This window comes from Pelobates fuscus, chromosome 5, assembly GCF_036172605.1.
Source record: "Pelobates fuscus isolate aPelFus1 chromosome 5, aPelFus1.pri, whole genome shotgun sequence".
NCBI lineage: Eukaryota > Metazoa > Chordata > Amphibia > Anura > Pelobatidae > Pelobates > Pelobates fuscus.
In genome coordinates, this window is record NC_086321.1 from 318,610,777 (window position 1) to 318,630,908 (window position 20,132).

General features: G+C 39.8%; 1 protein-coding gene across 2 annotated transcripts in view; it reads right to left on the reverse strand.

Annotated features, from left to right (window-relative positions):
* Positions 1 to 20,132, reverse strand: part of MISP (mitotic spindle positioning) — a 63,883-nt gene that overhangs the window by 17,827 nt on the left and 25,924 nt on the right. The window contains exon 2 of one of the 2 annotated variants that reach the window (XM_063455575.1): positions 12,788 to 12,962. In XM_063455575.1, the coding sequence (XP_063311645.1) occupies positions 12,788 to 12,874 (87 nt within the window). In that variant the 5' untranslated portion in view covers positions 12,875 to 12,962. Of the gene's footprint in view, positions 1 to 9,470; positions 9,524 to 12,787; positions 12,963 to 20,132 lie in introns of those variants that run through there. The other variant, XM_063455576.1, reaches the window with a different exon arrangement.

Below are 20,132 nucleotides of genomic sequence, written 5' to 3' on the forward strand. Positions count from 1 at the left end.
AATCTTGTCAGTGAAGTAACATGCGAAGTTATCAGCAGTAAGGTTTGTTTTGGGGGTGGCCACAGCAGGGTGAAGAAGAGAATTAAAGGTGTGAAAGAGACGCCTGGGGTTGCGGGAACATGAACTAATGAGAGTGGAAAAATAGGACTGTTTGGCAAGGGCAAGGGCTGCACTGTATGAGCACAATATGAATCTATAATGGAGAAAGTCTGATTGTGTACGAGACTTCCTCCAGGAGCGTTCAGCACAACGGGAGCATCTTTGCAGGTAGCGCGTTGATTTAGTATGCCATGGTTGGGGGCGGGTCCTCCTTGAGGTGCTTGTTTGGAGTGGCGCTGCAGTGTTCAAGGCAGATGTAAGAGTAGAGTTATATATGGAGATGGCCTGTGAAGGACAGGAGAGGGAAGGGATGGACAGCAGTTGTGAATCAATGTCAGATGACAACTGTTGGAGATCAAGAGAATTAAGGTCCCTCCTGAGTTGAGAGGGGTTAGGCTGAGGTTTTTGGGTGAGGGGGTATGTGAGAGCAAATGATAAGAGGTGGTGATCAGAGAGTGGATATGGAGTGTTGCAGATATTAGATACTGTACATGCATAAGTGAAGATTAGGTCAAGGGTATTGCCAGCTACATGGGTGGGAGAATCTGCCCACTGCGATAGCCCGAGGGAGGAAGTGATGGAAAGTAGTTTGGTGGCTGCAGAGGTCAAAGGTGGGTTTATAGGAATATTGAAGTCCCCGAGAATTAGGGATGGAATGTTAGAAGAGAGGAAATAGGGTAGCCAGGCAGCAAAGTGGTCAAGGAAGAGAAGAGGGGAACCAGGGGGGCGGTAAATAACAGCAATGTTAGCAGAGAAGGGTTTGAAAAGGCGAATTGAGTGTATTTCAAATGATGGGAAAGAGAGAGAAGGGGGGGTGGGAAGAGGTTTAAAAGAGCAGTGAGGGGAGAGGAGAAACCCAACACCACCACCTTTACATTCAGAGTTTCTTGGGTTGTGGGTAAGTTGGAGACCACCGAAGGACAAAGATGCAGGGGTGGCAGTGTCAGAGGGGGAGAGCCAGGTTTCTGTTAAGGCTAGTAAATCTATAGAACGAGAGATGAAGAAGTCATGGACAGCAGTGGATTTAGTTATATTGCAAACAGAGCGTGCGTTCCAGAGGGCAGTATTGAAGGAGGATTTAGAGGAACATGAGATGGGTATGAGATTAGTGTGGATCCTTGGGTTAGTATGTGCTGAGTTTGTTGCGAGGGGGCCGGGGTTAGGAGAGACATCACCAGCAGCTAGGAGCAGAAGGATAGAAAGGAAGTGAAGGTGGGAGTAGGATTTGAAAGTTTTGTAGGAGGGTATGTATGTAGAGGATTTGTGAGGAGTTGGTGGAGATAGGCTGGAAAGGTATGTGTAGAGTGCATGGGCTGAATAGAGAGGGGAGGGGAGTAAGGTTGAAGTAATAATTATGGTGTTGCTAGGGATAGGTGAGTGAAAGGATAGCGATATTTTAGTGATGAGAGAAGTTAGTGTTAAAGTGAAAAATAGAAGGGAGAACATTAGAAAAAGTGTATTATATAGATTTGTAGATCATATATACAAACACACAAATATCAATGAGTGATTAAACCAATGTAAGGATGCAGTGTGTTAAATATATTCAGGTGAGGAGAGGTTTAGTGATTTGATTGGTGTGTTAAGGAAACCAGCTGATGTGCACTATCTATAAGTAAGTTGTCGACCATGGGGCGGGATGGTGTGGGGAGGGGTGGGTGGGCAATCTTCCAGAGATGATACCTCTGCTCTGAAGATTCAGCAGGACTTGGTTGCTTGGGAGTGCTGGGTGTTAATGCTGTTTTAAGGGGCCCAGTCTGAAATATAAGGTCTGAGGTTAGAAAAAAAAAAAAGAAATAAAACACACTATTATGGGTGGGGAGACATGGGGCTATTGAGGTAATTAATTAGAGATGAAAAACTAAAAGGAGATAACATTTGGGATAAAAAGATAGGAAGGATCAGATAGGTGAAAGTCATAAACCATGAACATAAATTTACAAGATTATCAGTGAGTAGTAACACTAGGTAAACAAACAATTAACAAAAAGTCTTAAAGAATGAACATAAAATGACATGATCACAGCAGCTTTAAGCAAAACAAGAACAGAAGATCGGGATGGGAGATATAGGTATCAATTAAGTAGTGATAGTATAGGGAGGAAGATGGAATAGAACACAATTTTAAAATAAGAGTTTAAAGGAAACAGTAATACAGGTATTCTTGAGTAGATCTTCCAGAGATGATACCTCTGCTCTGAAGATTCAGCAGGACTTGGTTGCTTGGGAGTGCTGGGTGTTAATGCTGTTTTAAGGGGCCCAGTCTCTGCTCTGAAGATTCAGCAGGACTTGGTTGCTTGGGAGTGCTGGGTGTTAATGCTGTTTTAAGGGGCCCAGTCTCTGCTCTGAAGATTCAGCAGGACTTGGTTGCTTGGGAGTGCTGGGTGTTAATGCTGTTTTAAGGGGCCCAGTCTCTGCTCTGAAGATTCAGCAGGACTTGGTTGCTTGGGAGTGCTGGGTGTTAATGCTGTTTTAAGGGGCCCAGTCTGAAATATAAGGTCTGATACTCTCTACTGTCCCTTCTATTGCCTTGCTTATCCATCTTAAATGGGTCGAAGGAATCATTTATTTTCCCTCTGTGGATTACCTTCAAAGGTCTTTCATTTCATTGTCCAAGTATTCAGAATGCTATGAATTGCCACTTAATTGTATTGAGGCAGTCTTCCAGAGGAATATAGGGTTTAGAAGCACTATTATTTAGAGTGAACTGATACTATTGTATCTTTTTTTGTAATATAGCCAATAAAGTTTCAGTGTATCATTGCTTACGTAAGGATACATAGTTGTTCAGTGTCTAATATAATTATAGTCTTTTTCTGTATCTATAATATCTGGGTCCAAGCCCATATTTGGTGGAGCTGGTACCACCATCCTGACCTATTTCCCTAGCCTTTGATCCAATTGATTGTTGGTTAAAGACAAAGGGAAACTTTGTTATTTATTTTTTCATTTAGATTTTATGCTATCCTTCACATACAGGGCCACCCTCCCCCTTTCTTGCATTCCCTGTCTTTTCTATATAAAAAGTACCCTGGTATTGCTATGTCCCAGTCATTTTTCTCATTAGAATAGTAAAGGGAACACCCTGAAAGATGGTGTTGGACCCAGGAGCTAACTAGTGATGATAGCTAAGATGATAGTAGAACTAGTATGGTGTAATGGCACAATAAATAGTGGAATATATGGACAGATAGAGGATAGAAATATAAAAATATACAAAATCAAAAAAAATCAAAAAAAAATCAGTACTATGCCTTTAAATGAGGATAAAAATATATATATAAATGAAAAACCATATGTGCAGCAGAAACAAAATGAAAGAAATTGTACAAACAATATATAGATATAAAAATAAATTAGATATATAGTTGTAGAAAATGAATAAGATATGAAGATGTAGAAATAATTATAAAAACTGGATCAATATGCAGCAAATCAATGTACAGTGTATGTATCTCTATCCCTGATATAATGCAGGGTAAAAATGATACTTGCACTGGGTATTATACTTTGTGTGGGCAAAGATATAAAATATATAATTGTAATAAATCAGCAACACAGTATATAGAACTGTGTGCTAGTGCAATACAAGGTATTGCTGTAGACTGAAGCGGATGCAGAAACTGGATATAAATTTTAAAAACCAGTTTATTAAACAAAATTTAAAAATATAAGAATTGAATAAAAATATAAATCAGGAACAGTTCACAGTATTGTTACCAGTCTTATAAATGCCAGATGGTGCTATGAACTCTCGGATTCTGCCGGGATGGATGCAGATTGGATGTTTGTAAATATGCCTCCTGAATTCCGACTGCCGGTGAGGACGGCGTGCATCTGAGTGTGCATCCCGGCAGAAGCCTCACTCCGGGGGACGGACAGATCTGACGGTTGCGGTTACCAGGTGGACCAAGGGTTCTGCATGTGAACGAACATCTGCTGGTGAACGGTGGACTGGATCTGTATCCTGCTATGTGGTCTGACGCGTTTCGTAGGGAAAAGAGCCCTACTTCTTCAGAGACGGGATTTCTGTATATCTTTTTAGGTATACTAGTTTTCTCTATTTTTCTCATTAGACTTAATCTACATTATCAGTTGCCATTATTGCCACAAGTTCATGGATCTTATTCCCTAAACTGTGAGCATTTGTAGACATGACTCTAAGCTTATCATTTTTCAACACATTTGCTGCAGGCACCAGTTGTCCTTGTTGTGGGGGGCAATTGGATTGATGTTTTATCACCCTTTTGCCCCCCCCTCCTAGTTTAAATACATCCTAGCAAAACCTCTGAACTGCTCACTGAGAACATTTGTTCCCTTTTGAGAAAGATGCAAATGTTTTTTTTGTACAGTTTATTTCCATTCCAAACAGAGCTACCACGAGAAATGAAGCCAAATCCTTGCTAACGACACCATTCAGCAAGCCACAAGTTAAAGTCCCTAATATGCATCTGCCTGTCGTTTTGAGTGTTATGCACAGGCAGAACTTCAGAGAATGACAGTGTGGAAGCAACCTGCCGTATATCATTGGCAAAAACACAAAAAACTTCCTTTACCCCTGAAACCTCATTGCAAGCCAAGTCATTTGTCCCTAGATGGACAAGTACATCCAATTCACCTTCCTGCTTTGCTCGCTTAACAATATTACAAATACATCTCCTGTCTCTGTGAGCAGTAGCTCGAGGAAGATATCTCACAAGACCACCATTGTCCAGCTTCCCACCTCTTATGATAGAATCCCCCAACAACAACTGCTTTCTACCAGGCCTTACCATAGTCTCCAAGCCTTTCTCCATAATACCACTACACTCGGTGCCTGAGCCTGTCTCCACAATACCACTACACTCAGTGCCTGAGCCGGTCTCCACAATACCACTACACTTGGTGCCTGAGCCTGTCTCCACAACACCAATACACTCAGTGCCTGAGCCTGTCTCCACAAAACCACTACACTCAGTGCCTGAGCCTGTCTCCACAACACCACTACATTTGGCGCCTGAGCCTGTCTCCACAACACCACTAAACTCAGTGTATGAGCCTTTATAAACAACACCACTACACTTGGTGCCTGAGCCTGTCTCCACAACACCACTACACTCAGTGCCTGAGCCTGTCTCCATAACACCATAACACTCGGTGCCTGAGCCTGTCTCCACAACACCACTACACTTGGTGCCTGAGCCTGTCTCCACAACACCACTACACTCAGTGCCTGAGCCTGTCTCCATAACACCACTACACTTGGTGCCTGAGCCTGTCTCCACAACACCACTACACTCAGTGCCTGAGCCTGTCTCCATAACACCATAACACTCGGTGCCTGAGCCTGTCTCCACAACACCACTACACTCGGTGCCTGAGTCTGTCTCCACAACAACACTACACTCAGTGCCTGAGCCTGTCTCCACAATACCACTACATTCGGTGCCTGAGCTTGTCTCCATAACACCACAACACTCAGTGCCTAAGCCTGTCTCATAACACCACTACACTTGGTGCCTGAGCCTGTCTCCATAGCACCATTACACTCTGAAAGTGCTGAAAATGAATTATGTAGAGCAACAGGCTGTGCAATATGCCTTTTATCCACAACTCTAAGTCTACCAGATCCTACAGTAATCCATCTCCCATTCCTAATACGTCTCTGCGGCAGTGGCTTTGCAACGGTTCCAGTATGAGTTTGTTTACCGGATCATTTACAAATTACCCTTCACTCCACTGCATTAAAATTGTGCACCCACAGAAATACAGAACACTATGTGGTATTAGTAAAGAGGCCCCATCACCAAAAAATATTGATGAGCATTTCAGAAAAAAATAATATTTATGAAATGCTCATATTGACTGCTTTGGAATTTCATTGAAATTCTAATGCAGTCAAAAGTTATCATAAGTAAAAGTAAGGACAGCTTTGTGTTATAGTAAAGCCTGTGATTGACAAAACTTGACAAAAAGGCAGAGCTTCCACTGTCAAGTTTTGTCAGTAACCCCTATGGGAATCATGAATTGTGTTGCGCTTGATATATGGAGGTTCATTCGGTATTTACTCCATAGACAGTAGTGTTGTACTTTTGGGGACTGAAGCTTCAGAAGTTTAAGAATGAAGATCGCGGCTCCTATCGGGGACAGTTTCAGGTATATGTTACCAACATCTGCTGCATTCCTTTGCCACTGCACCTCTAGTGGCAATGCTATCACCGCAGTTGTTTGCAAAATAAAGTAACGATGGAGAAAAAAAGAGTTTGCCTCAAGACTGGTAAAATTGATATTTGCTGAAAATGAGTCAAATTTGATATTTATTCTAGGGTTTGTTAACACACAATCTTGCTCAGAGATGAATTTCAAGGGGCTCAGCATGTATGGAATAATAAAAGTGATTTACATAAAAACTGCTGAATGTAGTAGAAATTGTAACAGTACTGATCATTACAAAAAAAGTTTGCAGGTTTAGCTAGTTCCATTCAAATAACTAACAGAGTAAAGTTTAGTGGATGGAAAGGTCTACTGAGAGGAGATATGCAGCAACATTATGGTAGTGACAAATAAATAAAATGTTGCAACAGGTGTATATTAACATTCTACTGAATTGTCTTGTGCTATTATTAGTATTATAAAACAGTATTGTTAGTATAAAAAAGTGCCACACTCTGTGTTATAGGTGACTGTAAGAATTATTCAATAGCATTTCGGGAAGCTAGTGGTGCTATTATGCATAATCTTAATGAGTCAAGGGTGAATCCAAAAGCATCTTGTCATATATAAATACAATTTGCAAAGACAGCTGAAGAAGCCATCTTGCTTTTATAGCAAACTACTTCTGTAGCTTTATCATTAATATCCACGTTAAAGGAAGAGTAAACTATTTGCTCTTTCAAAGATAATATTGTTTATAAAAATCTGTATATATAGGAATTCTGGACATTTTGCAAAAACTGCAATTTCTGAGCTGTGTTCAAAAAGGTTCCTTCCTTTAAGTGTATTATACTAATTTCACTAATACCGCATATATATGATGACTACAAGTCAACACTTAAAAAAATAATTACATTCCCCTTTAAAAAAAAAAAAAATCTTATAATATGTTTTAAGGTAATTGGCTTCCAGTTTTTTTGTATTTGAAATAATTTTAGGATAAATTCAAAGTCATTACTCATCACACTTAAGCAGATCTCCCTTGTAATCTTATCATACTGATAACCACCAATCAAGCTTAGTTAGTAATATCTTTTGTTCCTAGTACAGGGTAACCTATGCATGGAAAATATAAACACTGAATTCAAAAAGGATTCAGGAAAAAAGAGATTAGTTAAAATACGTTTGAAACATAAATTCATTTGAGCAGTGCTGCAACGGCCCAACGTTAATAAGTCTTTGTTGTGGTTAGAGAGTACTTAGGTTATGTTTAGAAGGTTCATGGAGTTAGAGCAGGGATGGGCAACCTTCGGCACTCCAAATGTTGTGAACTACATAACCCATAATGCTCTTACAGCCATAATACTGGCAAAGTATCATGAATAATGTAGTCCAGAACATCTAGAATGCTGAACGTTGTCTATCTGTGCATTAAAGGCTTATATATGTAAGTTTACTGGTATAGCAATATTCAAAATACTGTGGACAGCCACTCCAATCATTCTCAGCGAATCAAAGCATGAATTTGGGTAATTTGAATTGCACTCAGTATCTCCAGTGTGCAGAAAGGTTAGAAGGTTCAATGCTATGAGAATATGTTTATAGAACACTTTAGAACTATTATTAGCTGAGCTATAATTGCACTCATAGTACAGTGTCATTACATTGACATTGTCATAAGCCTCATCATTTAGAAATGTCCTTTTTAACGGCAACATTTTAAAAATATGTTGATTTAGAATATTTTACCTTTCCGCGTGCTCTATGTATCTTAGTACTCCATTTAACCCAATAAAATAATATTCTGGATTTTATTCTCTTATCAGCAAATAGTCATGGGCTGATACAAAAATATATGTATATATACAATTTAACTAATGTAATATATCTACTTTAATACTTTAATGTTATTCAACTAAACTTGGCTCCTCTGATCAAAAATTGCAAGTCAATTATTAATTCATATTGCTTAAATAATACTAATATGATTGTAAATTCAGTCAATAATACATTGTTTCTTTATGCTTTATGCAAAATCTAAAAAATATCCATTTGCCTCTTTTGATTATTATGGGATACCTGATGCAAAATTATTTTTGGAACACCTTTTTACTGCTATCGCTAGTAAAGAAGTAAATTGATGTCTATATTGTCAATATACAATATGATACAACTCCAATCTATTCCAAAAAATAGTACACTACTAGAGACATTTGCATCTGAAAAAAACCCAAATTGCTTAGTTGGTAGATCTAAAGATTCTATATGTGTCTATCAGATTTATTTACTAAAGAGAGAATTCAAATTTAAGGTAAAAATAGCAGAATTGGAAACATTATTTAAGTCATGGATGCTTCCAGTTTGGCTACTTGGGCCTTAAATTTGAAATTCACTTTGAATTCACAGTGAATTCTCACTAGTGAATAACTCTGCATGTTTAGGGAGGAAACTGATCAGCAACTGATGCATTGTTCAATTACGGTTTCCCTCAGTAGGAGCCATAGGGTGGGGAGGGGATTGAGAATGGTCCAATACTTCTGTGTGCAACTGATAAGCCAAGTTTTGCAGATGGTTCTCGGACTCTCTCTCTACCAGTCCTTTAAAAAACAACAAACACTGACTGTATGCACGTGAATCGTTTAAAAACAAGCTGCGACAAATTTAATTATACAATATAGAGTATATTCACATGCGTCTTAATATTTACTTTACACCTAATTGTACAGTGCTGGTGAGAGAATTACATATTTGAGGCCAAATTTTTTTTAATTTGGAGCAATAGCAAAAAAAATTCTTGATATTCTCCACAATTGCTAGTTTAGTGAATAAATCCCAAATATGGAGTGAATTTGAATATTTTTTGTTAGTTTTTGTGATATAAAGAGAATAACATTAAAACAATGTATTTCTAAGTAAAGCATATCTGTTAACATGCGACCAAATTGGTGATGCCAGACCGAAGTGAGAACAATTTTGCATGAAATAGCTAATGCAAGTCCATTTAACTGCCAATGGTGTTAAACAACACATTTGGATGACTAATGATTTTCTTCTTACTTACCCCTGCACTTCTTTAATTTTATCCTGTTTTAGCCTAACCATATTGTCACTCCCCCCCCTCCCCCCCCCCTCATTCCTCCCCCTTTATCAGCCTGTATTACTGTGGAGTTGCTGCCCTTAATAGGTATCCCCTAACCCTCTCTTGTTCTTTTTTTAAGCACCCAAAATTAATTACTGACCTTAACGTCCTGGTACAATGCAATGCCCAGCTTGTGCCCCTCGTCTACTTTGACTTTAGAAGATGTGTTAGATTAGGGCTGGCAGGCAAAGTCCGAGGAACATTAGGGTGCCACACCCAGGGGAGAGGAGGGATCTAAAGTCAAGAGTGAGTAGTAATTTGGTCTAAGGTGCAGATTGTGGCTTATTAAGTGTGCTTGGTGGCTGGGCAAGGCGTTGTAAATAAATAGCATTGCAAAACCATAAATGGTATCATGTCAATGGAATGTTAGTGAGTATACAGCAAGTATAGAAACAATGATATAAAACAACTGTGAGTAAGGACTGTGACACCGAGTTATTTGCTAAAGTGAGATTTCAAAGTGAATTTCCAATTTGAAGTCAAAATAGCTAAGGTTAAAAAATTCTCTATAAACCCGGAAAAATTAAACTATATATATATATATAAATATTTTTTTTTTTATGCTATGCAAGAAAAGATACAGGCTAGCTTGCAATGCCACAACAGCAAGAGCAGGCAAGACATGTTACATGACAAAACAGTGAAGTTTGATAATTCTACACATTTTTTGAGATGGAAAAATGAAGCTAGGCAAACGTGTCTGAAACTCTGAATAAATGCTGCAGCTAAGATAATCAAGAGATGGTTGGAACTTGCTAAGTAATAAATGTTGTTTAACATGTTGTGCAAACAAGATAGAATAAAGAACACTAGAGCTGAGCAAGCAACTATGTTTTCAGTTTGGATTGTCTGGTCTTAATGGGACACTACAGTCACCCAGACCACTTCAGCTCAATTAAGTGGTCTGGGTGCCAGGTCCCCCAAGTTTTAACCCTTCAGATGTAAACATAGCAGCTTCAGAGAAAGGTAAAATATTCTAAATCAACGTATTTTTAAAATGTTGCCGTTAAAAAGGACATTTCTAAATGATGAGGCTTATGACAATGTCAATGTAATGACACTGTACTATGAGTGCCATTATAGCTCAGCTAATAATAGTTCTAAAGTGTTCTATAAACATATTCTCAGAGCATTGAACCTTCTAACCTTTCTGCACACTGGAGATACTGAGTGCAATTCAAATTACCCAAATTCATGCTTTGACTCGCTGAGAATGATTGGAGTGGCTGTCCACAGTATTTTGAATATTGCTATACCAGTAAACTTACATATATAAGCCTTTAATGCACAGATAGACAACGTTCAGCATTCTAGATGATATAGTGTAAGGAAAACAAGTTTGTTTTCCTGACACTATAGTGATCCTTTAAATTTTAAATTCTCTTTGAATTCTCACTTTAGTAAATACCTCTTTGACTGTGATAACATTATGCTATGAAATGAGTGTTATAATTCAGATGTGCAGCAAGTAAATCAAATCTAGAAAACTGCATATCCAAAAGTTGTGTCTTAGTAATTTATCCGTGAAATGGCAAAAATAAGGAATACTGAAACAGAAAGTAAAATTAAAGAAAATGCAATATACATGAAGAATAATATGATCTATAATTTTGAAATCATATCTGATCTTTGCTTTAATAATATAATTGTAGATAGGGTAACATTTGAGATAGTGAGGTTTCACATTTCAGTTATTTTATAAACTGCCTTTTCAGTCATACTTCTAGTATACAGTATTGCATTTCAAAAGCAACACTTTTACACAGCAGTAAGCATACTGTCACGACTTTAGCACAGTGACATTATAGTATGCCCATACACTCTCAACATGCATCAATAAGACGTTTTATTTTATTAAGTCCAACCTGTGAGTAATGGAACGTCCGGATACTATAATTTCCCTGTTCCACACAGCACCAATCATACTGCTAAAAGTGTAACAAACTGTAGACAGCAGTTCCTATACAGCACCAAGCACACTGCCCTGAACAAAGACAGATCAATTAAACAGAGCAACAGGCACACAGTAAGACTGAGCTTCAACACAACCAAGCCTTTAAAAAATATATATATATTACAGAACTTGACAAGACAAATTCTTCATTGTTTTGGTTCTGACTGTAAAGCACCCTTTCCTCTGCTGTCAATAAACCCCTTTCTTCCAGTCTCAATGGGTGACCCTTTGTCTGTTGTATATTCCTGCTAATGAACAGGTTAACACCTAGAACTTTGTAATCATGCTATATATATTTGTATAGTGCTATCACATCTCCTCTGAGACACCTTTTTTCTAAAGAATACAAATAAATAATTTTCTAGCCTTTCCTCATAGCTAATGTTTTCCATCCCCCTTATGGATGCTGTCATGTAAGGAAGGCAACGTTGTATTCATTACACTATAGTTCCCTCTAGTCCCCCCACACACGCATCCCCCTCCTGCACTGCAAAGGTTAAAAAACCCTTGCAACACTTACCTGATTCAAGCGTTGGTTTTCCTCGGCATTGGGTCGATGTTCCGTCTCCTGATATCATCTGATGGGGTGGCTGAGGCGCATGCATGACTAGCACCACGAGCACATTAGGCCCTCCTCATAGAAAAGCTTTAATGCTTTCCTATTGGGAGTTAACTGACGCAGAACATGAGTACGTTTAGCATCAGTTAGACAACCAAAATTTGCTTAACCACCAGGAAGTGCCTCTAGTAGCTGTCTGACAGACACTAGGGGCAGTCTTAGTCCTGCAATGTAATCGTTGCAGTTTCTAAAAAATTGCAATGTTATACATTACAGGACTAAGGGGGACAGGTGCACTGCACCCAGACCTCTTCAATGAGCTGAAGTGGTCTGGGCGCCTATAGTGTCTCTTTAATTTCGTAGCTCGCCTCTGCATTTTTCTAGTTCTGCAATATCCTTATTTAAATTGGTGCCGGTGATTTAAAAAAGGCAAACTTATATTTTGATCACATTAATCAATACCACTTTTTGTAAATAACTACACTTTGCTAGACACTGCAATAGCAGACTGGCATAACATACTGTTGCCTGGTTTGTTATCTACAATTGTTCCCAATTCCTTTTCATTTAATGTTATTCCTGACTCAACCCCAGATTTGAGGTTCTAGGTTTAGACATTGTTGCACAAGCAGCAATGCACCAGGCTCACAGCCCACAATATTGAAAAAAAGAAATCCATTTCAATACAGTAACAGTCACACTGACAGCTATTTCCATAGAGTAAAAAAACAAGTAAACTTTTCAAGACCTAGACAGTAATTCTCTGCTCAGTAACGTGCTCAATATAAATAGAGATTTAATATTCCTTGCAGCACAGCACCAAGCACAAGACGAATATTATAATCTCAAAAATATATAAACATGTATGCAACTTAAATACAGCTTAGCGCCCTTGTTAACTCACCTGCTCTCTCCTTTCCAAGCCACTGCAAAGCACCTGCCATGGGGCAGTATATTTAAGCATCTCGTATGGTTTCGTACCCCCAGCCATGAGGGCTTGTGTCTAGGATACCAGAAGTCCAAACACTGGAGAGATTCAGGCTGTAACAAGCTCTGTGCCAGGGAAGTGATTATTTGTTCTACAGAGAAAAACTCAGAATGAAAGAGAAGGTAGAGAAGGAGGGACAGCAGTGAACTTATGCACACATTCAGGAAAAAAAAAATCTCATGTAGATATATAAACAAGTTAAGTGCACGCTACAATATGCAATAAAACAATTCTGTCATTGCCACCTATTCTGTCTTAACATTAACAGCTATCCAGAGTCCTTATATTCTTTGGGATTATAAGAAATATCCATATTAATGGGCGCATGTTGATTATTAAAGTATTAATTTATTAAGGATAGTCTATATAGAGCTGCACAGTCAGATTAACATAGGGGCTATTGGAGCTGAAGCTACAGGCCATGCATTGCAATCGTGCAACCAAGCTGCCTGATTTTAGTTTTGTGATATGCTGCTGCTGTCCTGAAATGATGGATACCATGTAAGTGGTCAATAAAGCACACACATTTTCCTTGGCCTGGCTGGGCATCATAATTGCTTAAAGGGACACTGTAGGCAATATAGTCAGTTCATCTCATTTAATTGGTTATAGCTCCTGGAGTCCCCAGGCACTGTCCGTCCATTTGCACTTTAACAATATATATGGGTCCCTGGCCACCTACAACATGGCCTCTGCTGGAGGTATGGCTAAGACATAGCTTCAATTCATACCAGCAATTAACGCTGTGATAGGCTAAAAGTGGTCAGCTGATAGTTTCAACCAATTACAGCCATCCATTGTGCTCAGGCTTTATTAGCTGGAGCAGCACAGAGGGAATGGACTTATGTACAACTAACACATTAAAGTTATTTTACTTTGAATGGCAGGATAGTGCCAGGGGACTCTTTACATTATAACCACTAAAGCAGTTAAAGTGACTACAGTGACTCTTTAACAAAGGTAACTTTGGCACTGTATATACAAATCTCTATCTAATCTGTGCCTCGCTTAACAACCAGAATGCTATAAATATGCTCTTTGCCCCATTACCCATAGTATGGATTTCCTGCTCACCATCACCCCTAGGTTAAACTACTTGTGCCTCATGAGACATACAACAGTTGTGATCCTTGTACCCCTTGTTTTTTAATTAACCTGCTTTCTTGATTTCCTTGGACTGTGTTAGATGTAGGGGTAACCCAGGAGAGCACATCCTCTGGTTATTTATCTGGAAGTGCAGTATTAGATCCTGGGGGTCCATGGGGGTCCATGCAGGCATCTACTGGCCATTGCTGTTATTTTTTTTTTTGCTTTAATAGGGAACTAACTGCACATCCCCATAGCATATTAGGTAATCTGTTATTGACCCTTTAGTTCATTGCAGGACAGCTGTCTGTGGGAAGAACATTTTATTACCATGCTCTAAGGTCTATGATGCATTTGTGGGCCCTACTTCCATTAAAACTCTGGTGTGTGTGAAGTCAGTGAATCCCAAAGCAAAAATTACTGGTCAACGGCAAACCAGTTCTAGTTATCACCAGAATCAGCAGCACATTCTGAAATCCAGTCTAGTTTTTAAGTTCTCAGCCTATTATTATAATTGTTATTGTTTATAAACTGAACAGCTTTTGTGCAGCATTGTATACATGTACTTATTAAACACGTTACTAAATCAGCAGGATCTTCATTTGGTGATTGTTATGTTATAGACTTCTGCACGTCTTCCAAATCACTGCAGCCAAAATGCTTTTCTCTTTAGGGGCGGCAGAACAAATTCAGGGAAGAAATTCTATCAGCAGATACAATGGTGCCTATGACTGTGATAACATGCAAAAATTACTACAATATTGCCTGGCCTTACTGTGGCCCAAAGATTCTGCCCAGTGGGGAGTCAACATCAACAGAGTGGTGGGAAGATAAACTGTGGATTGCCATTTGCTGTTACAAAATGCACCTTATCTAAAGAATAGTTCCACTTTTTGTCATAGATGGTAAATGGGAAGCCCTCCTCTCTCTTTCTGGTGCCTCAAAATTATGGGGGAAATGCTCATCAATCCTCCTGCAACATTCAAGTATGGTTTGCAGAAGGTGGGTCCTCCTCCACTACCATACCCAAGCACCATGGGCTGCCACCATTGTGCCATGAAGAAAAACAGGGTATGCTAGACAGTAGAAGCATTCCATAAATCTGAGCAATCAAGCAGGTGGCTCTGTTAGATTGATGTTTAAACATGGCCCTGAAATGAAGTCTAACAAATTGTTCAAGAAGAGTAAGATGGTGGGAATTTTCCTGGGATGATAAGTCTATCACTGTCTAACCTGCCTCTCTGACTCTACTAATGACTGCCACTATCCTCAACATGTCCCCACCTCTGTCAATGGATGCTAGCAGTGGAGCAGGCACTGTTGCTCCTCTTTTTTAAAATGCCTGTCATTGTAGTGGTTTTACCCTGCCTTGTGTTTGTGCTAGAAAATGGATTGCTGGTTGGTGGATTTACTACTGTAATGCAATTGTGTTTAACTACACTGAACACAGCACAGTATTGGAGGGGGTATCACTTTTGGTAGGTTGTGACGACTGTGCAAAACCAGATACAGCAACAGTGAACCTGCTGCCTCCCTTAGTAATAGTGTCTTTTCAGATGATGCTTCATACTAGCTCTAGCGGGATGATCCATTACTTGCCTCCTATTCATTTCGTTGCAGCACAATTGGTAGTTTGCAAGTTGGCATTTTTCGAATGACTCAAAGTAATCCTTTGCTTTGCTTTGTTTTTGTAATACTCGGCCCTTTGCCTTTCCATTTATACTTGGGCCAGACGTAAAAGTGCTATATTTGCAGTGCTAGGGAAAGCAGACTTAAACTAGCTGAGGTAGAAGGAGCTGCAGTGCCAGAGGAAGTAGCATGTAAAGGTTGGGGAAAAAATCTCCCCTGACGAAGGTGCATTTTGTCACCGAGACATGCGTCAGGCCTTTAGCCTCTTAATTGTTCTTTCACTTTGAGCACTTCAAGCACCTTGTAGCACCTTTAATTTTGTTTCATTTTTTTAAGAGGGTGCATATGGGGATTTTCTTTTGAGATTGTTTTTTGAGATTGTGAGGTTGATTATTTAGTGGGAGGTAGTGGGCTGAGGCAGCTGAGGTATTAGCTATCTGGTAATTTAACCTAGGTAGCTTAGCTGCAGATTTTACTAATCTTTGTAAGTGGAGTTTATTTATGTATGCTATAGAATTAGTTATGTGACACTTTAGAATTATTGAGGAGTGTTATAGGGACAGCCATTGGAGATAATCTCTGTGTTCTTGACCTATTCACTATATATTTTAGATATATTAGTGAAGGAAATTCTATTTAATTTTTGTCCATCTTATTATTTGTTGCATTTTAAATTAACTATCTTTTTTGAGAGGATTTATTCATCCTCTTCCCTGTGTATTCTATTTACTCTTCATATCTTTCAGATGTACTAATGAGGGAGACTCATTAGACTTATTTACGCATCTAATTCTATTCTTATTATCCATCTATTTCAGCTTATACTTTTCTACCTTTTTTGTGAGGTATGAGCAAGAATTACATAATAACTATCCAGTTACAGCTGCCTATAGCTTTTTTTTTTCCTATTATTGTATTTCCAATTATTATATTTTATTTGGGAATATTAGAGATACAGCTATCAAATATTTACACCTCCCCACACAATCTCTCAGCCTGTAATTTAACTTAGTAGCAGCTATTGTTTCATCCAGAGATCTAATTGGCATATATCCAATAAAGCCTTCTGAGACACTGGATATGTGTGTATCAACTCAATAAACTGCTACTAATTTGTATCTATTATCCCCATGTTTCTAACTAGATTGCATAAATCAAGTGATATTTGTGTCTATTATATTCACAGATTTTCCTTTTTTAGGGGAAGTTATTAGACATGTGCTATTCGTTTCGTTGCGAATGTATATTCAGTCAAATTTCGTGAAATTCGCACATTCGGATGCTACAGTGCCGAACGAAGTTCCGAAGTGATTCAGATTTCAGAAAAGTGGCAAAGCAAGAGAGAGGGAGGGAAAATTACGTGAATGATGACAGGAATCTTGACCAATAAGCTAATTCCTGTCACTGGGAGCCCTATAGATGTGTAAGTGGTTGTGGTGGCAGTCCAAGCACTGGAAGCCCTATAGATGTGTAAGTGGTTGTGGTGGCAATCCTGGCACTGGGAGACCTACAGATGTGTAAGTTGTTGTGGTGGCAGTCTGGGCACTGGGAGCCCTATAGATGTGTAAGTGGTTGTGGTGGCATTCCTGGCACTGGGAGGCGGGAGCCCTACAGATGTGTAAGTGGTTTTGGTGGCAGTCCTGGCACTGGGAGGCAGGAAGGCAGGGCCGGATTAACATAGGGGCTGATGGAGCTGCAGCTCAAGGCCCAGGCCCATGGAATAGGCCCATTGATTTAAAACAATTTTTTTACACACTACTCTTAAGGTTGCCACTTGGGTGGTATTTATTTGAGCCTGTCTGGCAGTGCCGATATTGCAGTATTACTGGCAATACAAATGCCGGTATTTTTCTTAGTATACTGAGTTTACTCTGCAATACCAGCAACGGGCAGTAGGGGTCGCTGTGTGTGTGTGGAGAGAAGCAGGGATAGGAAGTTACAGCATATACCGGCATCTCTCTACTCACTGATCCGCGGGGGAGCCTCTACACAGCACAGAGTCCAGACAGCAGCTCCCAGCCTGCAGAGACAGCCAACAACTCAGGTAAGTGAGGGATGGGGTAAAGACTGCAGAAAGACATGGGGACACTGAGACACTAGGGGACACTGTGAGACATGAGGACACAGGGAGACCTCTGGGGACGCTAAAACAATTGGGGACACAGGGACACAGACACACATGGGGACACTGAGACATGGGGACACAGAAACATATTGGAAAACTTGGGGACACTGAGACATGGGGACACAGACACTAAGGGACACTGAGACCAGGGGACACTGAGATAGTAGGGGATGCTGGGAGACATGGGGATACAGACACTTGGGGACACTGAGACATGGGGACACTGAGATACTAGGGACACAATGTCCACAAGTGTCTCAGTGTCCCCATGTCTCCCTGCCAGTGTCCCTGGTGTCTCAGTGTCCACATGTCTCCCAGTGTCCCTAGTATCTCAGTGACCACATGTCTCCCAGTGTCTGTATCCCCATGTCTCCCAGTGTCCCCAAGTGTCTCAATATCCCCAAGTGTCTCAGTATCCCCATGTCTCTCAGTGTCCACTAGTGACATGGGAACACTGGGAGACATGGGTACACAGACACTAGGGGACACTGGGTGAAATGGGGACACAGAGACATTGGGACACTGGGAGACATGGGGCACTGAGACACCGTGATACATAGGGAGAGTGTGATACATAGTCCCAGTGTCCCCATGTCTCACAGTGTCCCCTAGTAACATGGAGACACTGGGAGACATGGGGACAAAGACACTAGAAGACACTGGGTGACATGGGGACACTGGGAGACAGAGATACTGGGAGCAATCCATCTATAGAGCAGAACAAACTGTGTAAGTAGTTTTTAGGTGATTTCACTGAATTTTCTCTACTCCTTGTGAGTTACATAATGTGATGTCACGCATACATAATTAGTTATGCAAATTAGTAAGGCCTGTATTTTTTCCAAGAAAGGTGGCAACCCTAAATACGCTTCACATACTCTTGCTTAAGAATGGAAACTTAAGAGGGATATATGGAAACAAAGCTTGTGTGAAATGGCTGAAATGAAATTAGTTAAGGTAATGCTGACTTTGGTCTCTCTAACACTTTACCATATTTCCTTTCTTCTACACTCACTACACCCACCTTTTCTCTGTCTCAGACTGTATACCAGGAGTTTCTGCCTGCTAGTAAGAAGGTAAGGAGACATGTGAGTGCTAGAGTACAGTCCTTAGAAAGCATGAAGCGAGCGCATCATTTGATGCATTTAAGCCAAACTCAGGATGCTGTTGGCCAGCATGCATTATTGGCAGGCAGCCTGACATGCATTCATGCCAAGCTAGACTTCCAATTCTTTGAGCAGACACGCCACCTTTTTAGGCATGTTCGTCCCTTTCGGGAATTCTGGTTACATGATGCGCGTCAGTGGCCCACCCTTTTACACTGCCCATTGACTTCCTGCTTAACTGGACACTGCTGTTTGGGGGTATGGATTTACTTGAAAGATGAAAGCACAAATTAGAGAGAGATTATCATATTTTAAGAGAATCTGAGTTTTCTTATAGCTGCATCTTATGAGTTTCCCTCTGGCAACACCACCACCAGATGCATAACGCTTGAGAGGTATGACTGTTTTAGCGTTTTTGGTCGATAAATAAAATAAAATTGTCAGCACCAGGACCACTGGGCTCTTAACTGGCCCTGGAGGTAGGAACCCTATAGACGTGTAAGTGGTTGTGGTGGCAGTCATGGTAAGTTACTGGTTTATTTGCCTCACCAGAAATGAATAAAACAAAACAAAGCAGCCTTTTCTCTATTTCATCCCCTCTTTTCTGATGCCAGAAGTCGGTTTCCCCAAGATTCTGGCATGTGGCAGGCTAGAACTGCCTTTTAGCCCAAAATAAATCTCTAAGTCTATTCATTTAGGTTAACAAAAAAAACAAAACTTAAAATCTTGCAAGTTTAACGTTGCTGCTATTAATAAAAAAAAAGGCAAAATACACACAAACACATGCAAATATAATGTTAGCATAGCCCCATCATAACAATTAGTTAGGCAAAACCTTTATATCAAGACAGTCTTAGCAATACATTTCACATAACAGGGCTTTGTTTCAGCCAATTCTGAAATGTTTAACCCAGCACTGCAAGGGGTATAAATCTGTGAAAATCTGTTTTTCTGAATAATTTGTAGGGGAAAGGAGTGACGAACAGATTTCAAAGCTGCCTGTGCCCAGCCTCCGTTCTACTCAAAGTAAGGGTTTCTGGGAATGTTATAGCAAGACAGGAGGCTCGTATTATGCATTAACTTTCATTACTTAACTCCAGAAGCAAAGACATTTTTTCAATAAAGTTTAGTGAATAAAGGACAAAAAACAAAGTAACGGAAATTGAACACTCGGTAGCCAATCAGCATCCGGCATAGTCAATATAGTGAATGATCCCCAATATTCTTCCTCTTTCTTTGCTGCTCCAGTAGAGATAAGTATCATATATATTGACTTATGCTACTGTTTTCTATAATAATACCTTCTGACTTGGTT